Genomic DNA, 17,262 nt, shown 5'->3' on the forward strand with positions numbered 1-17,262 from the left:
AAATTAGAAAAGTTTTAGTATTATGCGTTATGATTTCATCATATTTGCATTTTTTATGTTATAAACCAAAATTTATATTATTTATTAAAAATGCATCTGGAGAGGGGCAAAATTTTATTTTTAAGCATTCATGGACAAAAGTGCACAATGTTTCACAATTTGGCATGAGGAAAAAAACATGGTTCATGGACTGGACTTCACTTTTGGAAGGGAGCATAATTTTGTTTAAATCAAATATGTGAACAAAGGAACTTACCAAAGTATACATGTCGTTCATAATTTTAAAGTGTTTCTTTTGTTTTGGGTGGTGAAGAGGATGTTAAACATTGTTAATAATTTTCAATTATTTTTTTAAAATCAGATATGTGTAAAATCATTGCATAAGAATAATATTTCATTGAGATTTCCCCTTGTCAATTTATTACAGCATTATTTTTTTTATTTTTTTATTTATTTATTTATTTATTGTCTAGCACTAGCAGTCCTTGAATGGACAATAAAAGTAGTTATTTTTGGTGTCATATTTTTGGTTAGGAATACGTTGGGGAGGTGCTTCGTGGAGTTTAATAGAATCTGACCGTCCATTATGTCCATCATTAACCATAAATCGATTTGTGCTAAAAGCTATTGTCGGAGCTCGACTTGGAAACCACTCTGTTCGCTGTCATCTCGTGGATGCTTAGTCTCGCGAGAACAGACGGGCTACCGTCATACGCCATTAAAGCAAGGATTCCCTACGCGAGGGCAACGACTGAAGAGCGACCGATCACGGACAGAGAGACCGTTTCCTAGCTGAAACCCCGCTGAACTGCTGCGAATCCAGGTAAAACTTTATTTTGCTCACCCGCCCCGTCCACCTATTCAGTTTAAGCCCGTTAAGAGGCGGGAAACGCCGAGAAAACAGCGCGCGAGGCCTGCACGGCTTTAGCTAGCTCCTGCACTGAGCGAGCAGCTGTCTGTTAGCGGCTCAGGTGTTGTTCACCTGACGTTTTCCTGAAAAAGGGGGACAACATTGGGTTAATACACATGTGAACAGAAGTATAACTGAGCTGCTCTTTGGATTTTAGAGTGTTATAGTTCTGCTGAGTGTCCTACAGTCGGGGTATTTTGGTAGCTGTAACTTGGTTCCGAGAATGACTGTCAGCTGTCAGGTCTCATCAGTAGCTGACAAAAACCTTTAATGGAATAAAGATTTTATACTCGAAGTTAGATCGTTTAACTTCAGAGCAGTTTAAAGAGGCTTTCAAAGAGGACTTAGAGCTGCTGAAGACTATCTGTAGATTACAGAACTGACCCCAGAGCTGCCAAAATACAGACTAGTCACATGATCCTCTATGTCGACTTCTTTTGGTTGTTTAAACTCCACTTCTCATACAATGTAACTTTTCCCTCAAATAATATGATAAAAGAGTCTTAATATTGATTGAAATATGATTGTTTATGTCTTAGAGTTTGAAGTTTTCATTGTATTTATGGAGTGTGTGTGTGTGTGTGTGTGTGTGTGTGTGTGTGCAGACCAGCAGCAGTATGGCAGATGACCTGGACATCGAGGCGATGCTGGAGGCTCCGTACAGGAAGGTGAGACTCAGTTTGTCCTCTGTGTTACTGAGACTGTCAGCCTGACTCTACTGCTCCAGGTCCTCAGACGGAAACACCATCTCTTGAGATTGTTTACATACAGGTTCAAATCTCCTTCTGGCAGTCCAAAGCTCCTGGGCAAACAGCACAAACGCTCAGACTTCACTGACAACCAGGGCTTTCAGCCACATGGGGTGAAGTACAAACAACAAAAAGTAAATAATCTCTCCAACAAGAAACTTACAAGACTTAAGGCAGAGCAAGAGGAGAAACCAAAAGATGTTTCACATACAAAGTATGATCTTGGCCTACTTCTACAGTAAATGATCAGATTAAAACAGTCCGATTAGTAAACCATTTTGTTGTGTTTCCATTAAGTGATCTTGGGACAGATCCCCAAATTACTGACCTGTACCGTGCCACTTTTTGGGACACTTCCATTGGGGTGCCAGGCTAAACTGATCTGACCCCAGAAAGTGGAGCTACAACACTGCAGTCTGCTGAATGGTTGGAAGAATCACCACCCCATGTGACAGCAGCTGCTGTATTCCTCCTGGTGGCACACAGTGTTCTCTGAAACAAAGCTTGATCGTCTTTGTAACAAAGAGCCACATGGAAATCACAAAGAAAAGGGGGAATGCTGTACGCCTTCTATCGTTGCTGTTTATTCACTGTGTCACGTTCTTCTTCTTCGTTGGATTGATCAGGTAAATTGTGTCTCACTGCTATGGTGTCAAGCTATTATGCAGCTGATGCGGCAACAAGCATCATGTGGCCAACCACGAGGGGGCACAGTTGGCGGTGGAAACGCAAACAGTATCAGGGTTAACTGATCTGACCTGTACCAAACTGTGCTGATCCATACCGGACTGCTTGGTGAAAACAGGGCAGAATTAACCAAACAATGAAAATTGTGTGACTTAGGGGGTCTTCAGACCTGGACTGTTTGGTCCACTTTAAACGGACCAGGGTTCGTTTCCCACGCTGGTGCGGACTTTTCATGCAGGTGTGAATAGACACAAACGAACCCTGGTGCGGACCAAACAACCGAACTGAGACCCACTTTTTAAGGTGGTCTCGGTCTGCTTCCAAACGAACTCTGGTGCTGTTCGTGGTTCTCTGGTGCAGGTCTGAATACAAACCAAGGTCCATCCAAACTAACTAAAGGATACATGCGCCTTTTGGGCCTATAAAGCCACCGTAACCTAACCGTCTTTGGTTCATACCTGATCCTCCTTCTTCTGTTTAGCCATGCTGTTGCTAGCATGTTGTGGGTCAGGACACGCAGAGCATAGCGTCTCCTCGCTGCATGCATTCGTCTTCGCTGTTCCAGAATTTGAAACGCTGTCGTTAAACCTGCTCTGAAGGAGCTGCTCTTGAAACTGAAAATGATTTTGCAGCTCTAATAAGAGCACAAACACACACGTTTACCTCCATTTCCGGGTCAGTATTCTGTGTGCCGCCCTTCGTCAGTGCTGTCCAATGAGAGCACTGATCGTCACACACGTGGATGTGTTTACAGAATATAGTCCACTTGCAAAAAGTACAATCTGAATACGAACCGCACCAAACAAAAAAAATAAAGTCCACTTTTGGTCCGGACCAAACAAGTGGACCAAAGGACTTTTCTGGTCTGAATACAGCCTAAAATTCTGTTTTACATGCAGATAAAGTTGACAGTAGCATCAATATTGTAGGTAAAGGATTTCATTGCTCCTACAGTGTAGATAGAACATCCAGATTTGGTCAACCCGTAGTTTTCTGACAAATTCAGTTTTTCTACAAAAGACTGGCTCTGAGTGCAATGGATTATTCAATCCCCCCCCAAAAAAAGGTGATTACCATTTTCAGCTCATTATTACTCGGAAACAACACTTTGAACTGATCCCTGGTTTCATCATAGTCAGTGAAGCAATATTGTTGAGTGTTTCCCTTTACAGAGAAACACACACACACACATATGAAGGTGTTCATTAGCTTTGACCCAGTGGTGGCATCAGGTCAGCGTAGTGCATCTTTATGAGCTTTAAAGTGATACTCTGGGATGGAACAAGTTGGGTCCTATCACAAGGTTTAGGGCAGAAATTACCCCTACAGCAGTGATTTTGTGCAGCAGAAGCCCAGAGCACTTGCACCAAACACCCCCTCCCTGCTCCTCTGCTGGTTTCCTCTGCACTCAGACGGGGCCATATTTTACTTGACCAAAAACACAAATAAACGGACTCCCACCCAAAAAATCTGATATCGGTCTGCATTCACGCTTTATTTAGAGAATTTTCAGCGCGTTACTTTCACACAAAAACACCGCTAAATAAGGCTCTGGTTCTCATCATGTCGTAAAACGGCGCTACCTCCGCTGCAGAGCCACAGCTGGCTACGAGGCACTCGCCACATAGTGTATTAGTCCGCGCGCACGGCGTGCCAGATATAAACAAACGCAGGTAGTCTGCCAGGACAAAGAGACACGATGAGAACTAGAGCCTTATTTAGCGGTGTTTTTGTGTGAAAGTAACGCGCTGAAAATTCTCTAAATAAAGCGTGAATGCAGACCGATACTAGAATTTTTCAGTGGGAGTCCATTTATTTGTGTTTTTGGTCAAGTAAAAATTGGCCCCGTCTGAGAGCAGAGGAAACCGTCTGACGAGCAGGGAGGGGGTGTTTGGTGCGAGCGCTCTGGGCTTCTGCTGCACAAAATCACTGCTGTAGGGGTAATTTCTGCCCTAAACCTTGTGATAGGACCCAACTTGTTCCATCCCGGAGTATCACTTTAAGGTTTTTTAAAAGTCGAACATCGTGATTCTGATTTTTGAAAACAGTCACTTTTTTTAGCTTTGAGAATCAGAGAGCGTTTCCTCCTCCCTGCCTTTTTAGATTTATAAAACTACTTTGTGGTGGCATCAGGCTGGAAAATGTTTGCTATCTCTGAGCAGTAGAGTCGGGCTGACACTGATGATGTTGATGATGATGTGATGATGATGATGGTGGCGTTCCTCTACAGACTGTCATGAATAAATGCCCATCTATCTCTCTTTGTAGACTTGCCTAACGATTTCTCACCTCTACTCCCCTGAATGCCAGTGTGATCTGTCACAAACATGAAGGTAGTAAAATGCCCCCATCATGCATTGCTGTTCTGTGGTCCCCATGGTAACTTGACTGTGGTCCCCTTGGTTAATGTGTCACCTGGTTTTGGCCCTACCTCCCTGGTGTGGAGCCGCTGAGGATTGTGGGAGATGAAGTGTTAGAGGGGTCAAACAGAGGAGCAGTTTACTCACAGGTGGATCATCACACTGCATGGCTGATAGCATCACAAACAGGCCAGTTAGCCTTTAGCTTAGCATAACAATACTCCACATCCCAGCTGAGAAGGACCAGAGGTGTCATGTCCAGAGTCCAGAGTCAGAGTCAGGGTGACAGCGGGGTGGGAGGGGCTTATCCAGGGGAGCTACAGGTGAGTCCTGGAGGACACTGACAGACAAACACACAGCAAACAGGTCCCTGACAGGAGAGGGAAGGGCCGAGCTTTAGTGTGGTTGGGGTGTCCTTGGTTCTGGTTTTGGGCTGAGTTGAGTGACTAAGACTCCTGTCTGCTTCAGGGCCCTTCAGAGGAGTCCCAGCACCCAAAACCAGCACAGCATCCACCCGGCTGAAGAAGAGCTGGACTGTGGAGTGTCTGTCTGCAGCCGGAGCTCCATCCACACTGACCCCCCCACAGACAGAGCCCGGTCTGCAGCCTAAGACTGACTGACTGTCCCAGACTGACCTCTGACCCCCCACAGAACAACGTGTATCAATGTGACTCATTAAATTTTGTCTATATTCTCTCTTGCCCCTCCCCTTTCCCCCCTCCTGACACCTGAATGTTGCGTCTGCCTCCTCATGCTGTTCTCTGTCGACCTTAGGAGGACACCAAGAGCCAGAGTCCCAACGGACAGGAGGACCGCAGTAAGAGGTAACACCTGTTTGCTTGTTTGTCTCCACTATCAGCGTGCCTCACAGATCTGTAGGAGAAACTGAGCCATCAAACAGTCACTCTCTGCTCAGACATCCTGCTAAAGGCAGAGATGATGAGCTCGTTTCTCACCTCGTCGTAATGTGTCATCAGTTAGAGCACAACATGAGGGGGCGGTGTGTCTTTACACCTTTCAACAGGAGCAGGATGAAGTGTCTGAGCTCAGCCCACCTCTGTGAAAACCAGAGAGCCGGCAGGACAGAGACGAGAGAGAAGTGTGATATTTTACAACCACAACACAGACCGATACTCTCATTCACAGAATGGCAAATTTCAGGTTTTACAAGTTAAACAGAGCAAAGGAGAATATCAGTTTGTAGGTTAACAAATTTGCGGCCCTGCATTTTGAAAATGTTTTGTTACCTGTATCGGACAAGGTGCAGGTTAGTCTGTTCCTCAAGCTCAGTTTATGCTTAGTCCGTGTGGCTTCTTGTGGAAAAATTTCTTAAGAGTATTTATCTGTAATGAAAAGGTCAGGATCTTTTAAATAAATTAAACAAAAATATAATAAATTTAACAAACAAGAAAGAGAAAAAAAATACAATGAAAATGAAATGGACTCTCTTTTAGAAAAAAATACATGTCAATGAAAATAATACTAATCAAAAACAATAAAACATAGACCCTGTCTCTAAAAAAAAAAAAAAAAACTCCCAAAAAAAAGAAACGACAACAATAAAAACTAAAGCCTAAATAAAAGGAAGTTTATACAGTTCCTGAATTGTTTGTATCATGTACATTTTCCCAGTCAATCCGTACTGTCTGTCAAACATTTTTAACATTTCTGGCTTTCAACCGTATTGAAGGGCTGCATTTCTTTGGCAATGGAGCTGTCTTTGAGCGCCACCATTTGGCGCTTTTATTTCTATTTACTTTGCCGACCAAAAGCCTCAGTAAGAGCGGATTGTCAAAGAACAAGGCTCCACTGCACCTCCCCTTCTTCTTCTTCTTCTTCGTCGCCACTATTTTCAAACAAATGCGACATATCAGCTCGTTGGTGTTCATGAGCTCACACTTTGTTCATTCTGATAAAAAACAATATATTCCCACACTGGGACTGTGGCAGGCGGCTTAAGAACCGTATCTTTCATGCCATCACTCATATTAGCGTGTGTTTCCTCCTTACCCCTCAGGACACTCGCTTCAGCTCTCTCTGTGTGTACGCGCGAGCAGCCCCGTCTTCACCCCAAAGATCGTATTTTTGACAGATGCTCACTCCGCTATAAATCCACTAAATCCGCTATAGAACCTATGTACCCCGATGTTAGGAAAGACAGACGTAGTGAGCCATCTTCTCATTCAGCCTCTTTGGTGGAAAGAGAGGAGGAAAACAAACATGCATGCACGTGTCAGTTTATCGAGGCTGGCAAACTTACAGAGAACATTTTTATTTATCGTTCAGTTAATTGAGTTATTGATTATTGTGACAGGCCTAGCCTAATCATAATCCTCACTTAAAGGGCACAGTCACATTGGCCATCCAAACCATGTTGTACTCAAGTACGATTGCCCCCTTGCAGCACGGTTCCCCCGTTGGTGAGTACGACCAGCAGTCACACTACTCAGTTATGATCCAGACTTAAGTGGGTATCACACACACAAACGGCTTGCTTACGTCATCGGGAAGCGTCTGTTTACTTGAATCGTGATCTCATCAGAGAATTAATGAGACACAGAGAGCACCACTTGCTACAGCTTTAGAGATTTTTTGACTTATTGTAAGTCGTTTTGGTCAGACAGTCTTGTAACGCCCCTGCTTTGTTTAAAATGATTGTTGAGAGGAGCAGCGATCATTCATCATGGGTTATACCTCATGTCCATGAGCTTGTGCTTGTCCACAAAGTGAACCGCGCTAAAATCCACCTCTGAAGCGTGCCAAAGCAGAGAAGTGGATTGTGCTCATGCAAGACACACTTGCGGTCACACTGGCCAAACGAACTGGGCGTTAGGGTTGAAGCGTGCTTAAACACGGTACAGTTTGCCAGTGTGACTGCATCCTAATGTGAGATTATCACCACCAATGAAGTATATAACTAAATGCTGCTTCTTCTGATCCTCCTGATCAGTGAACAGCACCACACCGTCTGACGAAGTTTAGTAGTGAGAAGAGAGATCTGTGTTTTTCTCTGCTGAAAACGATTTCTGTGATTAATTTTGTAGTGATGGTGGACACTGGAGCCTAACTGTCAGACAGAAAAAGGACAGAAGAGCAGAAGAAAGATAAACAGGAGAGAGATAGAGCACGAGCTAAAGGCTAACACAGGAGCTAAACTGTTTGTACTAATGCTGATTCCAACCCACAGTCAGCAGTTATTCTGCAGTGGTCTGTTCAAACTTGAGAGTCTATCAATAAAATGAAGAGTGAGGTTACGTTAGCTCTGATTGGTAGATGACTGGCAGGACATAACCAGGATTCACTAACGTTACACATTACAGACATGTCTTAGAACACTGGGCTGTCAGCTGAGCTAAATATAGACAGCTACTAAACTGTGGTACAAACAGACAAAGTTTGCTTGTCATGTTTCAAACAGCGCTACATAACAGTTGATTAATACCTTACCTCGTCGTGTTGTAACCTGTAAAAAGTTTTCCAGAACAAAGAAAAGCAGAGTTAGAAAGAAGATCATATCACCATTCATTTCCAAAACAAACACATGCCTCGTTAAAAGTCACGTCTGAATGTGTGAGACTCTGGGCCACGAAGTGCTGCTGTCTAATTAAACAGATCCTCCTCAAAGCCTCTTAAACGCCACTTTTCAGACTTTTGTGCAACAAAACGTAATTTCCCCCCAACTCGATCTCCAGCACAGAGAAGTCTCTTTCTTTCAGTGATGCGTTGCTTTGGGTTGAAAAGTCCGTAGATTGAGCTAAATGGTGAATATTTCGTGACGGGTTATTTAAATCAGAACTGTTTTCGACCACCATGTTTATTTATACCTGATACACTGTGATTGGCTCAGGTACACGTTTCATAAATCACATGTGAGTGTTGCTCTAAGCTCGTTTCTACGCCCAAACCCACGCCAGTTCCCACTTAAGACAGACACATGAGGGCCAAGGTGAGCAGCAGGAATTCGCTTGTCAAGTTTCTGAAATAAGAATAATTTCTTAACACAAAAAACTACAACTGAGTTTTCCTACTCCATTGGTAAATTTCTTATACATTTTACGAGCAACCCAGGTGTCTTTTCGTCTTTTTTATATTGAAATAATACATTTCGCTGGACTTGTCAGGTGAATGTGGTTCATATTAAATCTAATAAGACAATTTTGGTTAAAATAAAGACACAGACACTGGTTTATATTTCTGTTTTTGCAGTTTGCAATGAAGCTTTAGATTTGAGAAATGATTAAGATTATACTACAGAAGCAGAACACACAGGTTAGATTATTTTTCTTTATCATTTCTGATCTTTTATTGTCCACAGACAGAATGAAGGCAAATCTTTTTGTAGTTTCAGAGTTTTGTTTTCAATCACTGATTTTCTGTGAGGTTAAGAGTAACACGTCCTGCAGTCTACCTCTGTTATACTATGAGAGCTCCATATTAAACCTGATGCTCCAGGCGTGTGGGTTAAGCAGTAAACTACACTGCAGTTTGAACAAAGACAGGCTTTGGTATCAGGCTGGGCTCTGATTGGCCGCTGTGTCTAAAACAGGAAGAAGCGCAGCCGCAGCAGAGACAGGAAACGAAGCAGAAGTCGAGACAGGAAGAGGAGCCGGAGTCGGGAGCGTAAGCGCAGCCGCAGCAGAGAAAAACGAAGAAGTCGCAGCAGAGAGAGGCGTGGCAGCAGGGAGAGGGGGGGCCGCTACAGAGACCACCACAAACAGTGAGTCCCTCATTTCACTCCGATCACACCTGACCACAACATCCTCTCAGCACGTACAGGCAGAATGTTTTCAGCTAATGGCAGCAAAGTTTGATTCTGTCTCACTTCAGAACCACAAGTGTAGTTGACAGATTCAGATGAGTTTTACAAATAAAATTTCATAAAAAAGTAGCGAGTAGACGCTTTGAAAGCACATGAGTACATTAAAACATGAGATGAAATAAGATAGACTTTTAAGGTATAGGAGTTTAAGCTGACATTTGAAGCTTTTCAAGGAAAATGTGAAATGTACAGACACCAATAGCTCCCTCTAACTGTCTGTTTTTTTGTGTTGTCAGCCGTCGAAGATCAAAGAGTAAAAGTCCCGTCAAGAAGGAGAAGAGCCCCATCAGGTAAGAGTTTGTGGCCCTTTTTTCATTACTAGTTTGGGTTTTTATTTGTTTTAAAGCGAGAGTCTGCAGGAATTTGCATTACTTGTTAGTAAACACACATTCAAACTGGGCTCCTCCTTCTTAGCTCAGTGCCAGCAGCAGCACACACCCACACCCTCTGGCTGTGACTACATAAACACACTCACTAGCCCAGCAACCACATGTAGCATCCTGTTTCTACATGGGAGAGACTCAAGAGCCATGCACCTCACTTGGCATGTTAGCAAAAGCTAATCACGAGTATTTCACACATACCTGGTTACCAGGAAGCTAACTTGTGTCGATATTTGCTCTCGTGCTGCTCTACAAGTTCCTGAAAGTGAGGGAAAGTTGAGCCAAGCTTCAACATGGGCAAAGTCACTTGTGCAAAAAACCACGCTTACCCTCTGCCCAGAAATGTCCCAAAACATCAACATACAGGCAGAGGAGGGGGTTGAGGCAGACACAGACACTAACACTCGTGTATAGAGGCCCAGAAGTGCTGATTGAGCAGGATTATTTCTGTAAGAGTTGACTTTTTATTTTTTCCTGTAGACTCTACCTTTAATGGAGAAATCTAAAGAAAAATAGACAAAAGTTCAGAGATGAATGAGAAGCCAAGAGTAAGCTAACAAAAGTTTGAAGTACCAGAGAGCAGCAGTGTGTGTTTTCAGCCTTTTCCGCAGATGGCTGAAATACCCTCATCATACTAAGAACCAGAGTGTTTCACTGAGGCTCAGGAGCGTCTGCAGACATTTGAACGTGCTCCGTCTGTTTCTACGCAGGCTGCCGATAGACAATCTGACCCCAGAGGAACGAGATGCTCGGACGGTGTTCTGCATGCAGCTGGCAGCCAGGATACGACCTCGAGACCTGGAGGACTTCTTCTCTGCTGTGGGGAAGGTAAACGCTAACATGCCTTGTTGGAGATTTAAAGGATAAGTTCGGTTAATACAGCTTTTACATTATTTATAGAATGAAATAGAACAAAATACTCACCCAGAAGGCTTTCCTGATCCAAGCAGTGCTTTGGGAGATATTTAGATCCAAAATCGTGCAGTGGACGTCCGTATAATGGGATCCATCGGGACATAGACAGCGCCGCTCCTAAAACTGCATTAATCGTCCAAAAACTCATGTTTTTCACAAATATTCCACCATGGTCTGCTCCGAGTTAGTCCTCTGCTGCAGTCTGTGTCACTCCAGACAGTGCTGTGTGGCTGTACTGATCTCTGAACTGACGAAGACTTTGTTTACGTTTGCCCCTCCGCGCATTACGCAGTACTCTCTGAATAGCTCACTCCACGTCCTCCTTTCTTTGAGGGGCAAACGTAAACAAAGTCTTTGTCAGTTCAGAGGTCAGTACAGCCACACAGCGCTGTCTGGAGTGACAGACTGCAGCAGAGGACTAACCCGGAGCGGACCATGATGGAATATTGGTGAAAAACATGAGTTTTTGGACGATTAATGCAGTTTTAGGAGCGGTGCTGTCTATGCCCCGATGGATCCCATTATACGGACGTCTGCTGCACGATTTTGGATCTAAATATCTCCCAAAGCACTGCTTGGACCAGGAAAGCCTTCTGGGTGAGTATTTTGTTCTACTTCATTCTATAAACAATGTAAAATCTGTATGAACCAAAATTATCTTTTAAGTCCAAGTCACCAGGTGGCCACGTAGACCAGACTCCGAGGAACCACTGTGAGAAACTGGCTTTTTACAGCAGGAATAAACGTGTTTACAGCCATGGGCTCAGTTGTTTGTTTGGTTATTTAGGAAAACTGTGCTGGGATTTCTTTTTCCAGACTTATGCATTACGACTCCAGAGTAATTAGGGGCGTGGCTTTTTGAGTGATCAGCTGATCGGCTGTGGACTTCTCTGCAGGTTCGAGACGTGAGGATGATCTCTGACAGGAACTCCCGCAGGTCGAAGGGCATCGCCTACATCGAGTTTATGGAGGCCAACTCAGTCCCTCTGGCTATTGGACTGACAGGGCAAAGACTGCTGGGAGTTCCCATCATTGTTCAGGCTTCACAGGTACACACACACACAGATCAGAAATATTAACAGGAAATGATCTCCTTTAGTTGGTCCAAGCAAACAACATTGATCACATCAGAGTACCCTGCTGTCACTTGACTGTGTGTGTTTGTGTGTGTGTGTAAATGCAGGCAGAGAAAAACAGGGCAGCAGCAGCAGCAGCAGCCAACAACCTGCAGAAAGGTTCAGCAGGACCCATGAGGCTGTACGTCGGCTCACTCCACTTCAACATCACCGAGGAGATGCTGAGAGGAATCTTTGAGCCGTTTGGACGGGTCAGACATGAAAACCTCTCATTTTTAAACACCTACACCTCACAACACACACACACACTGACTGTTACTGTACACTCTGTGAATCAACAACAAACATTTATGAAGCACAAACTCTCACACACCGTGTACACACGGCTACATTTACTGTGCACAGTAATACACACATAGAAGGGAAGCAGGGCTGTGTTTCCACTCCAGGAGCTTTATTTTAAGATACTCCCCAAACACAGGACAGTGCCAGACTTAATGTACCTCTCTGAGTATCTGTATAATGAGGTAAAGTGTGTGTTGCTGTGTGTGTCTTGTCTCACAGATTGAGAGCATCCAGCTGATGATGGACAGTGAGACTGGACGCTCCAAAGGTTACGGCTTCATCACAGTGAGTCCTTGATGACAGATCATCTGACGGACTGAAAAGTGGTTTAGTGACAGGTTTTAAAAACCAGGTCTGTCTCTCAGTTTTCAGATGCAGAGTGTGCAAAGAAAGCTCTGGAGCAGCTGAACGGCTTCGAGCTGGCGGGTCGCCCGATGAAGGTGGGTCATGTGACTGAGCGGACCGACGGCTCCACTGCGTCATCTTTCCTGGACAGCGACGAGCTGGAACGCACCGGGATCGACCTCGGGACCACGGGACGCTTACAGCTGATGGCCCGACTCGCAGAGGGTGAGACCTGCTGATACCAGCAACTTCCTGTTCTCACATCAGGCATGAAGATCCTCCCTATGATAATCCTCCCTATCATAATGTTGACCTCTGTGTGTGTGTGTTTGTGTGTGTGTGTGTGTGTGTGTGTGTGTGTGAACAGGTACAGGTCTTCAGATCCCTCCTGCAGCTCAGCAGGCTCTGCAGATGAGTGGAGCGATCGCTATTGGAGCCATGGCTGCTGTGTCAGGTACACAAACACTGTTTTTTTTGTTGATCATGTGTGTTTTTGCTGCAGGAAACACACAGACCAACTTAAGCTTCACGGCTCAAACAATCCCTAAAGACTACGAGCCATTATCCCTCTGAACTGCTTTAACTTCCTGTGAGTGAGGTTCAGCAGTGAAAGATGATGTCAGCAAAGGTCAGACGAGTAGAGGAAAAGACTGTTGGTTACCTCAGAGGAGTTCTCCAGTCTTCTCCCGCTTCCCTTCAGTCTTTTCTGTGTTATTCTGCAGCTCAGTGCAGCAGCAGTGAGCAGTGAATTAGGTTCAGGCCTGTCACACATGTCACGTCTTTTGTGGACTAATCATTCTTAGTTTTTTTACACACTATTGGTGTGCAAAAAAAAAACAAGTAGAATAGAATAGAAAATACTTTATTTATCCCCAATGGGATATTCAGGAGTCACAGCAGCATTCAAGAAAACAAAAGTAAGAAAGTGTATAGAAAGTGCAAAAAGGCCCACAAGAAAATAGATGACGACGACTCGTCCACCACTCTCCGGCCCAGCCAGTCTCCACCTCCACAGGGTCCAGGACTGAACCTCCCCAGCAGTCTGTTCAGTCTCTGTCTCCTGGATCCTGTCTGCCCACAGCAGGCGAAGCTCCTCCAATGTGGGGCCGGCGTCCGATGTCAGCTCCGTCAGCCACGTCCGTGAACAGCACGATGCCGCTGGGCAAGCATGGCTAGCTCGTCCATCTTACTGGAAATAGATCCCACGTTCCCAACAACGATGGATGGAAGGACAGGTCCACGTCGTCACCTCCTTCTCCTCAGCTCGAGGGAAATCATCCAGCCTTACATTAGTTAGCATTGACATGCTACAGGCTGCTAACATCGAATTTTACATGTAAACAATGCAGCCATGGTTACATGTAGGATCTCCAGACAAATACAGGAGAAAAGAAGTAAAAAATATCGCTGAAGCTACAATAAGTTTGGAGTCCATGACCAAAAATGAACCATACAAAGTGATGATCCACTCCAAATACAAAAATGACAGAGACGAGATGAAAAAAATTACAAGAAACAGACAAAGAAGAGAGAGCTGCTGCAACAGGTAGCTACCTTGGCGCAGCGCCTAGCAACGGAAAAAAAGTAAAAAAGTAGTGTAATGGGGTGAATTGTGCCCAAGAAAACGTAGACCGGCCCTCTGTCTGTTCTGCTCGGACCCTATAAAACTAAGTGATGCTCACAGGCCTCTGGTCAAAGCAGATATGAATGTTAACATATGTAACTGTACAAATGACTGTTTTTCCTCATGATAACATTAACCTGTGTGTTTCTGTGTGTGTGTTTCAGCTGCCATGAATCCAGCTCTCAACATGAACATGAACCCTGCTCCTATGAATCTTCCCTCCCAGCCGCTCGCCACACACTGCTTCCAGCTGTCCAACATGTTCAACCCCAACAGGTACACACACCTGACTGTCTCCACACCTGACTGTCTCTCCTGATGACTGTGCTGTTGTGTGTTCACACAGAAACAGCTGCTTACAGCCTGGAGGTGTGATGTGTAGTTCACTCATCTATACTGGATCCTTTTAAATTTGGTTAACATCTCTTTAAAATGTCAGGGCAACGGGCTGGGACGTGTGTTTGACAGGAAGTTTATCTTTAAAGTCTCTGTGAGGAGTTTCTAAGTGATCTTGAAAAAGTCTCCCTTCTAGATATATTCCTGACCACAATCCACACTTGAAAAATGAGTTTATCAGTGCCAAAATAAGTTATTTAAAATCACTTTTCCTCTCGGTTTCCCTGGTTGGTTTGATCAGGATAGATTTACAGCACATAGAAGTCTCTATGACAACACCACAACAGCTTACAAAGTTCAGAAGCAAGAAGAGAGATCTGTGTTTTTCTCTGACTTAAGTGATTTCTGTGATTAATTTTATAGTGATGGTGGACACAGGAGCCTAACTGTCAGACAGAAAAATGACAGAAGAGCAGAAGAAAGATAAACAGGAGAGAGATAGAGCACAAGCTAAAGGCCAACACAATGTTGATTCCAACCCACAGTCAGCAGTTATTCTGCAGTGGTCTGTTCAAACTTGAGAGTCTATCAATAAAATGAAGAGTGAGGTTACATGTCACACATTACAGACACGTCTGAGTGAGTAGCAATAAATACAGCCAGCTACTTAACTAAGGTAAAACCTGAGTTTACAGAGTTTGATTGTTGTCACGTTTCAAACAATAGCACAATGTAGCCACCAAAAAATCCATTACCTTGTTGCTTTGCATCCTCAATCAAAAGTTGTCTTAAACAAAGAAAAGTTGATTTAAAAAAGATCTGCTCTCTATTCATTTGCTTTAAAACAAATACACTTTGGCAAGAAATATGTCTTTAAAGAGATCATGGACAACAGAGTCTTGTCTGGATCCAATCAGAGTCCTGACAGTCTGAATTTTATTGACTTAAGTTTCTTTTTGTAGTCTAGGTAGTTTTGACCAATCAGGGGGCAGCAGGACAAAAGCCAGTATGGAGAGCAAAAGCAGGAGGAACAAAATCCAGCGTAATGAAATCCTACAATTTGTATACCCTGATGGGGATTTCTTTCTCTCCATGAACAGATATTTACATGATTAAACATCAACACTTGACGCTGAGTCACTAAAGACAATTAGGGTTTAGGTTTCCTGACCTCCCTGAATGCATCAGAAACACATTTAAAACAGTTTTCTTCTTCTCTTGAGGACCGACCTGACAAAGCTCTACTTTTTACTTATCTACATCCTGTTTTATTTCAGATGTTTATCAGAAGAAAATCCGTTTCATATCCCCGAAGTTAGCTAGACTGAAACTAAGACTAACTAAACTGTTAGGCGTAAACGATGCAGTATGCAGTGAAGAAAGCCTCAAATGGAAGTCGTTTCACCAAAGACTGTCGTCACTGAGATGCCTCAGTAGTTAGCCAGAGGCAGCTGTGGTCTGAGGGCAGGCTGAAGGAGGCTTGATTTGATTCCTGATGAAGGATAAAAAAGTTTGCAGTCGTCTACTGACACCAAATGCATACTGGGTGATGTGTGCGTGTGTGTTGATGTGCAGCTGTGTGTGTGTTTCAGCGAGGAGGGTCCAGGCTGGGAGACGGACATCCAGCATGACGTCATCGAGGAGTGTAACAAACACGGAGGCGTCGTCCACATCTACGTTGACAAGAACTCTGCTGAGGTGAGCATCACATTCTGCTTCAGTGTGTGTGGGTGTGTGTGGGTGTGTGTATGTATGGAACCTGTTTGACCTTTGACCTTGGCTGTTTTTAGGGAAACGTGTATGTGAAGTGTCCGACTATCCCTGCTGCCATGGCTGCCGTCAACGCTCTACACGGGAGATACTTTGCTGGTAAGACTTCATGTCACATGACTCCTTTGCTGTACTAACAGCCAATCAGAGAGCAGCTCTGACCTCTAACGTGTCATTTCAGGTAAGATGATCACTGCGGCGTACGTCCCTCTGCCCACCTACCACAACCTGTTCCCAGAGTCCGCCACCGCCACTCAGCTACTGGCCCCGCCCCCTCGACGGTGACTCACCAACATCACTGCCCTCTGATTGGACACTGGACTTCCTTTTTTAATCCTCCCTTCTTATTTGCTGAAACATAGAAGCCAGGAGGACGCTGTTTGCTTTCATCACGTTTACTTCCTGTTGTGAATTCTCATTAGCATTGATGGGCGTGGCCTGTTTTAGTATCGTCCAATGTTTGAGCTCCGTGAGCTGTGATGAGGCCGGCAGATGAAGGTGGTGTCAGCTGATTGGTTGGTACTGAGATGTTTTCTAATCAAGAGTATGATTTTTGTTAAGTCCTTGATTAAATTTTATTTTGAAGTCACTGAGCTGCTGTGTGTTATTCTGATGAAAGGGTGTGACTCTGATGGTGTGTTACAACCAGTGTGCGTGTGTGTGTATGTGTGTGTGTGACACAGTTGTCCTTCTTAGACGGTGAATAAAGATGAAAGGCCACTCCTCTTCCTCCTGTGTTTTCCAAAGTGAAACCAAAATCTCCTGACAGATGCTGACATTAGCTTTAGTGACTTTTCTGGCATAAAGACTCAGGCTGTTTTCCAAACTGCACACTAGTGCGTAATCTGCAGTATGCCCAAAATCCCTGGATGTCCTACTGATCCAGGAAGATTGTCAGCATGCAACAGACCAGTCAACCTTGCATACTGTTTCCCACAATGCA

At 44.2% G+C, this 17,262-nt stretch overlaps 1 protein-coding gene across 3 annotated transcripts; it reads left to right on the plus strand.

Moving 5' to 3' along the window:
* The first annotated feature begins 675 nt into the window (after positions 1-675).
* LOC141791736 (RNA-binding protein 39-like) lies at positions 676-16,908 on the plus strand. 3 transcript variants are annotated; one of them, XR_012598333.1, is made up of 15 exons: positions 676-823; positions 1,516-1,578; positions 5,481-5,530; positions 9,253-9,423; positions 9,762-9,815; positions 10,619-10,736; positions 11,720-11,872; positions 12,007-12,150; positions 12,464-12,529; positions 12,610-12,814; positions 12,957-13,043; positions 14,378-14,489; positions 16,125-16,247; positions 16,340-16,418; positions 16,501-16,908. XR_012598333.1 is itself a non-coding variant. In XM_074672382.1 (15 exons), the coding sequence occupies exons 2-15, from the start codon at positions 1,528-1,530 to the stop codon at positions 16,602-16,604; spliced, it is 1,500 nt and encodes a 499-aa protein (XP_074528483.1). In that variant the 5' UTR covers positions 676-823; positions 1,516-1,527; the 3' UTR covers positions 16,605-16,908. The 3 variants fall into 3 exon arrangements, 2 of the variants coding, with proteins under 2 accessions (XP_074528483.1, XP_074528489.1); XM_074672382.1 differs by having other exon boundaries at positions 16,142-16,247; XM_074672388.1 differs by lacking the exon at positions 676-823 and adding an exon at positions 4,615-4,679 and having other exon boundaries at positions 16,142-16,247.
* The last annotated feature ends 354 nt before the right edge of the window (positions 16,909-17,262 follow it).

The sequence above is a fragment of the Halichoeres trimaculatus genome, unplaced genomic scaffold (genome assembly GCF_033239565.1).
Source record: "Halichoeres trimaculatus isolate MK-OKI-2021-1 unplaced genomic scaffold, fHalTri1.1 fHalTri1_scaffold_1, whole genome shotgun sequence".
NCBI lineage: Eukaryota > Metazoa > Chordata > Actinopteri > Labriformes > Labridae > Halichoeres > Halichoeres trimaculatus.

What these genes read in the sequence shown, in the direction of transcription:
- LOC141791736 (XM_074672382.1), top strand. Translation starts at nt 1,528, where the DNA reads ATGGCAGATGACCTGGACATCGAGGCGATGCTGGAGGCTCCGTACAGG. An exon ending in CAGGAGGACCGCAGTAAGAG is followed by an intron (nt 5,531 to 9,252) that starts GTAACACCTGTT and finishes TGTCTAAAACAG; the next exon opens with GAAGAAGCGCAGCCGCAGCA. An exon ending in AGCCATGGCTGCTGTGTCAG is followed by an intron (nt 13,044 to 14,377) that starts GTACACAAACAC and finishes TGTGTGTTTCAG; the next exon opens with CTGCCATGAATCCAGCTCTC.